This window comes from Pagrus major, chromosome 9 (genome assembly GCF_040436345.1).
Source record: "Pagrus major chromosome 9, Pma_NU_1.0".
NCBI classification, from domain to species: Eukaryota; Metazoa; Chordata; class Actinopteri; order Spariformes; family Sparidae; genus Pagrus; species Pagrus major.
Window position 1 is genome coordinate 15,513,740 of NC_133223.1, and position 6,778 is coordinate 15,520,517.

Consider the following 6,778-nt stretch of genomic DNA (forward strand, 5'->3'; position numbering starts at 1 on the left):
AAACCCCTCAAAATATCTGAACCCCCAAATCTCCAGGGCTGAACTCTCTCCCCCCACATCACCCACTCCCTCAAAGAGACATCACATCGAGCAAGAACTGTACTCACGTTTAACCACCCCACCGTTGTCCTCTACTATCTCACTTGTGGTTTTATTTTTAGAAGTCAAACAACTGGTCTCCTAAAAATGGGCCTGTCCTGCACGAGTAGGGGGAGAGGAGCTGCTGCTATGTATGGTATCCACCCCCCCGGCACCTCACAGGCCCGACAGTCCTCCTCTTTCGTCTTTGTGTCTGCAGAGAGAAGGCGTGAAGGAGTGTTGGAGAAAACAGTTTCTCGCTCCTGAAGATGCTTGCAGAAGCTGGATTTCTCTGCACAGCTTGGGATGCTTGAGAGCTGCCACTGACGGACCAACTTTTACCTCTAAAACTTTCCAACTTTTCCCTTTCGCAGGGCTTAGGTGACCTTTTTGATACTGTGAAACTAGAACCAAACTCTTGACTCTCGGGGGTGTGTGGTTTGTGTCGCACCATGCTCTCCCTGTGGCTGTTCCTTCTCCCTGTGCTGAGCCTCGTTCCTCTGGCCCCGGCCGAGAAGGGCCTGGAGTTCCCACAGTATGATGGGAAAGACCGCGTCCTAGATATCAATGACAAGAACTACAAGAAAGCCTTGAAGAAGCACAGCATGGTGTGCCTGTTCTACCACGGGCCCATACCAGACAGCAAGGAGCTGCAGAAGCAACACCAGATGACTGAGCTGGTGCTGGAGGTAAAGTATGAAGATGAATGCAGGGAGAGAGGAGGTGCAGGGGCAAAATAAAACGACAGGACAAGAGGGAGGGGGAAGAGTTGGGAAGAGATTAAGAATGTTGGAGAAGAAAGGAGATAAGGGAAAGGACAAGGTTTAGTTTGGTAGTTTTCATCAAACATACTTATATAAAAGATTAGTTAGAGTAATTAGAGTATAAAAACTCCACATTAGAGCTGCAGTAATCTGAGAACCAATGCATGCATGGGTTTCCTCAAGGTCAGTGTGTATCTATATGTGCTCTATGACTGCACAGAGAGTCTACTGAGATGCAGCACTGTCACTTAAGCTTAACTTCAGCTTAATTCAATGTGCGCTTCTATCCCTAGGAAATGCATCCGGCTAATTCTCCCTGTGGCTCTCATCCGCTGGCAGAAATAGGCCAAGAGCTCATGTGTATGATGTTTTTGAGTAATAAATGTGAAGGACACCATACACCTCTCATCTCTTTGAGTTTTTGGTTGACTTTTGGTGACAAATGTAAGACAGCTTGAAGGTATTTTGTGTTCAGGCTCAGCTATGCAGCTGGATACACGTCTAATTAATAGATTAAATGAATCTCTCTGTTTGAATACCATTCAGCTGGAAACAGTGAGCACTGTGCCCTGTCTCATGTTACACATGGCTTAGGGTGAGCTGCTCTCTGATCTGCTGAAGGTAACCTGAGCCCAGACGGGCAGTCCTGATATTAGCTTCACTTATTTTACACAGCACAGGTGGGCCATGCTACTGTAGAGTAAAGGTGCTCATGTGCGGTAACAATGCACAAAGTTCAACTTACTTACACACTTGTGACTGCTGGCGTGAATTCAATAGATTTGATTATTGATTGACCCTTTTTGCTTTAAAGCAACATTATGTAGAAATTAGCATTTTGTATGATTTGGTGCCCCCCACAGACTGAGTGTTACACCACTGTCATAAATACAATCCCAGGTCTGTAGCAATCAGTCAGACATAATATAGGTGCTAACTACAAACAAAACTCATTACATCATAACAATGTTACGTATTGAAAACTTGTATGTTGAGGTAAACATGTATGTAACGCTGTGATCCTACCCTCTCACTGAAGTTACATAGTGCAGAAACAAGTGACAGAGATGCCATTCACCCTCTTACAAGCCACTGTACCACCGTTAATTTAAGGTGGAAAAAGTTAGCTTACAGAATGGTGCTTTAACTTCTCATTGTGAAGTATACAGCATGTTGATTTTACAATAGAACATTGACAGCATCCACAATTTTGTCAGGCTAACTGGCGATTCAGTCAGGCTGGCAGCCTGGCACCATCTCTTCTGATTTTCATGTCTTCATTATAGACATTAAAAAATGAATAAACTCACATTCTGTCCTGTGTTGTTGGTGGTTGCTAATCTGAGGAAAAACGGAAAGCGATCCAGTTGTCTTTACGACAGCGGCACCAACAAAAATACCATTTGGAAATACTAGGGTGAGAACCTCTTAAACATATTTGCTATTTTGTCAAAATATGCACAACTTGGAGTCTTACAACTTTCAGTTTACCCCTCTGTGGTGGGACAAACTTCTTGTGAGCACACAAAAGATATCATTTATATCATGCATTGTTTGCATTCATGTTTGCTTGCTAGCAATGTTCTTCTTCACTACCATTGTTGATGCATTGCTACGTGTGGAACCATGCTATTAGTGATGTGCACGTTCATACTTCACAGGAGCGAACTCAGAGTTTATGCACAACACTACATGTTATTGACATTGACCGTAAATTTTGCCATACTATGAAATCGAGGTCAGGACATACGCAAATAGCCTGCACGTATACATCTGATGCTAATGTATCGGAGACCTACGTGTAAAAATTGCTGCATGGCGGTGATAGTGATCAAAACTCCACAGGATATCTTTAACCTCATTTATCCTGAGCTTTTCAGTCTTAGTGTAAACAACCTTGTTGCATTTGTGCAACCATCATTTCTAGTAGGAGAGTCTCGCTTAGCTCGCCTACTGTACTTCACAGAACTATAGCCAGAACAATTACATATACTCTTACTTGGTTATATTTAGATCAAGTCAGTCTGGGTGATTATGTAACCGTGTCTCCATGGCCTCTGAGCCGCTGAGCACCTCTGTCGTATTGCCAACTTTGGTATTAATTTTTCTTTCTTAAGACCTTACCCGACACTGTGGTCAAGCTCCTGTTCATTTTTTTCCAGAGAAGCAGCCATCATGAATATTTCATCTGACCAGTTTTTCATGTTTCAACGACTCACGTCATATGTCATCTTATTGAGTCCTTCATGATCTTTATCTTTTGGTTGCAGCTTGTAGCTCAGGTTTTGGAGGAGAAGGACATTGGGTTTGGGATGGTCGACTCCCACAAAGATGCAAAAGTGGCAAAGAAACTAGGTGAGCATGTAAATACAGCTTTTATTTCGCCTCCCTCTCCTATCTGATTGATTCTTGAACCCTGAACGCCTGCACTGTTCTGTAATTTCCCTCAATCACAGGCCTGGAGGAGGAGGGCAGTGTGTATGTTTTCAAGGATGATCGGGTGATCGAGTTTGACGGCTTGCTCTCGGCTAACACCCTGACGGAGTTCTTGTTGGACGTGAGTAATTTAAGGGCAGATTCCCAGCTGCTGCCACTCATCAACACCGGCCTTTCCAAAGTCACAAACCTTCTGCGCTACTTCTATCTCCTCTTTTTTTCTGTCTCTAGCTGCTGGAGGAGCCGGTGGAGGTGATTGGAAATGCTCTGGAGCTGAGAGCCTTTGATAGGATGGAGGAAGACATCCGCCTCATTGGTTACTTCAAGAGCGAGGACTCTGAGCGTGAGTGTGCAGGGCTGTTGACATGAATGTGATCAGAACCTTGTTAGATGGGTCTGCGATGGGCTCTCTGTGGCTCATTTGAACCCGCTCATCTTCATGGATTTACAGATCCATTTTTACCACTGCTGCACACGCAGCTGCCACTGTCTGGTCCAATCTCACATGCTGTGGAAGAGCTGAGTCTAGAGTAGTTTACTTGTGGCGATGAGCTGCAGCGACATCCCGTCTGACCAACTGTGGGAGCATTAAGTAGAGGTCAAAGTTCAGCTATTTCCGCTCTCTGATGTGCAAATGTCACGTATACAACGGCCAAAGAAAGCACAAACAGATGTGTTATCAGAAAAACAAGAGTACAGCAAAACCCTGTTGTGTACAACGCAATCTGCAGCCTCCAAATAACTCCCTGTTCTCTTTCATCCTCAGACTACGAAGCATTTAAAGAAGCTGCAGAGCAGTTCCAGCCCTACATTAAGTTCTTTGCCACTTTTGTGAAATCTGTAAGTAACCAACAAGCACTTAAACACATGACTATACACATCATCATTACTCTTGAGCCTTTGTTGCTGGCCAACAGGTGGCAAAGGAGCTGACTCTGAAGATGAACGAGGTGGATTTCTATGAGCCCTTCATGGAGGAGCCAGTCACCATCCCAGGAAAGCCTCACTCTGAGGAGGAGCTGGTGGAGTTCATAACTGAACACAGACGGTAAACGAAGAGCAATGTTGTGCAAAATACTTCAACAAATGTGTATTAACCAACTACCTTGTGACTTTTTAAAAAGATTATTTATTAGCTCTTTGTGCTCTGTGTCGACAGACCAACTCTGAGAAAGCTGCGTGCAGAAGACATGTTCGAGACCTGGGTGAGTGATGTTTAACAACTTTAAATTTAGTTTCCTGTGACACTTATAATATCCTGACATTCATATTTGTCGTCTTATTCTCAGGAGGACGATATTGAGGGCATCCACATCGTGGCTTTTGCAGAGGAGGAGGACCCCGGTAAGAGCATGTTATATGTCATACCACTACTTGTTATTGGAGGGGATAATCATGGTACTGTTGAACACAGGCAAATGGATCGGTAACTCTTGTTCCCTGATATTTAATTCATCAATCAAACTTTTTGTATGGCACTATCATACAGGTTAGTGACTGTATACTAATCATAAGACAGAACAAATAAAAAGTAAAGATTAGACACTCATGCATGATGCATGTATACACATAATAGAAATTAAAAGTGAAATAAATCCTATACAACAGGTAAAATAAATCAGACAGAAAAGACATAAAATCAAATGAGATAAAAAAGGAATTAAAATATTCATGAAGAAGAAAATGAAAATGTAATGTTATAAAATGTAATAATATCAAAAAATATAGAAATAATTTAAAAAATAAAATAAAATTGCAACCAAGTTCTATTTGAGCCAGAAATCACAAACTCAGTGCTATGACAAGGCAGATGGTTATAATTATAACAAGGTAGGTTTTGTTGCTTACTGATCTGGTAGAAAGAATGCCAGTTTTGAACCGTCTTGAGTCCCGATGGTAAGAGGAAACAAATATCAGCGAGGGAACAGACTGTGACACAACACCGGCGCTCTCTCCATCCAGTGAATGCTTGTCTGTGCACTCTTGTTTTACCTCGGTTTCTATCACTCTTGTTCTTCACCTTCTTTGCCTCCTCCATCAGCAGGGTTCTTTTTCTTTCGCTGTGCAGTGTTTCCACAGAAATTCCAGTTGTTCCGCCTGAGGATAGTGACCTGGGAAAACAATGCCTCTTCCTGTTTGGTTGCATGATGGCAGATGCACTTCCTTTGTGCCATAATTCGAATCAATCTATATGTGGTTGGTGTCATATTTTGACAGCCATTACTGTAAATTCAGTATTTACTTCAGAATGACTAATAGTAGCAAAAAAGTTTTCTATTTCCAGTTTAAAGAAATGAGAGTGGAGTCAAACTATTTCTTTAAATCAGTTGTAATGTGTTCCTTTTGTCTGGTCCTTATCAGTACTTATGCAGCAGAGTTTTGTATCATCTGATGTTGTGTGTGATTGCTTCCAGACGGTTACGAGTTCTTAGAGATCCTGAAGGAGGTGGCCAGAGACAACACCCACCTACCTGAGCTCAGCATCGTCTGGATTGACCCTGATGACTTTCCACTGGTGAGACACCTTCCAGCTTAGACAGACATAGAGGCAGGCAGACTAGAAATAGGTAAAGGGATATTTAGCTCACAAGCTGCAGGTCTAATGTGATTGTTTTTCTTCAGCTGATCCCCTACTGGGAGAAGACTTTCAAGGTGGACCTGTTCAGACCACAGATCGGAGTCGTCAATGTTACAGACGTAAGTCAACCTGTCTGACGTCACGTGAATATTTCGTGGGTTTCTGCAGACATTATCTGACCTGTGTGTGTGTGTGTGTGTGTGCGTGTGTGTGTGTGTGTGTGAGCAGGCCGACAGCGTGTGGATGGAGATGGACGATGAGGAGGATCTGCCCACGCCCCAGGAGCTGGAGGACTGGATCGAAGATGTGCTGTCTGGCAAAGTCAACACCGAGGATGATGACGACGAGGACGAGGACGATGACGATGACGATGATGATAGTGATGATGACGATGATGACAGTGAAGATGATGAAGATGAAGATGATGGTGATGATGAAGATGAGGATGACAATAATGGTGATGATAATGATGAGGAGGATGATGGTGATGAAGATGAAGATGATGATGATGATGAAGATGACGATGACGACGATGAGTAATCCACAGCATGAGAATAGTAATTGTTGACTCTTCAGTTTTTACTGTACAGTAAAACAACTTTTCACAAATGTGTACTGAATATTTTCCCACTAATGACAATCAGTCTGTCAGTCCATCTGTCGGACATGTTTGATGATGTAAATAAGCCTGGAGTGGGTTTGGGGATATAGAATAAAAGACTTATAGAGTAAAATGTCTGGTCCAGACATTTACCTCACATTACACATGACAATTATTTATATATTTATATATGTAAATGGTTGTTAATAATAAAGGACTGTCGATGTCAACAATCACTGTCATCAAATTATTTTTTATTTTAGGTTGTCCTTGAGGGGGACCTCCAGCAAAAAGGGGAGTTTATTTTCACTATCCACTACT

The 6,778-nt window shown here is 42.6% G+C and overlaps 1 protein-coding gene across 2 annotated transcripts; it reads left to right on the top strand.

Annotated features, from left to right (window-relative positions):
• Positions 1-530: 530 nt before the first annotated feature.
• On the top strand, positions 531-6,396 carry casq2 (calsequestrin 2). 2 transcript variants are annotated; one of them, XM_073474019.1, is made up of 12 exons: positions 531-767; positions 3,113-3,197; positions 3,299-3,399; positions 3,510-3,621; positions 4,045-4,118; positions 4,196-4,326; positions 4,438-4,483; positions 4,568-4,622; positions 5,693-5,793; positions 5,901-5,975; positions 6,085-6,256; positions 6,350-6,396. In XM_073474019.1, exons 1-12 carry the CDS (start codon positions 531-533, stop codon positions 6,394-6,396), a joined length of 1,236 nt encoding a protein of 411 aa, XP_073330120.1. The 2 variants fall into 2 exon arrangements, with proteins under 2 accessions (XP_073330120.1, XP_073330119.1); XM_073474018.1 differs by having other exon boundaries at positions 6,085-6,396.
• Positions 6,397-6,778: the final 382 nt, after the last annotated feature.

Coding starts and splice junctions, on each gene's coding strand:
- casq2 (XM_073474018.1), top strand. CDS start 531: ATGCTCTCCCTGTGGCTGTTCCTTCTCCCTGTGCTGAGCCTCGTTCCT. Junction 3,400..3,509: donor TGACGGAGTTCTTGTTGGAC/GTGAGTAATTTA, acceptor TTCTGTCTCTAG/CTGCTGGAGGAGCCGGTGGA. Junction 3,622..4,044: donor CAAGAGCGAGGACTCTGAGC/GTGAGTGTGCAG, acceptor TTTCATCCTCAG/ACTACGAAGCATTTAAAGAA.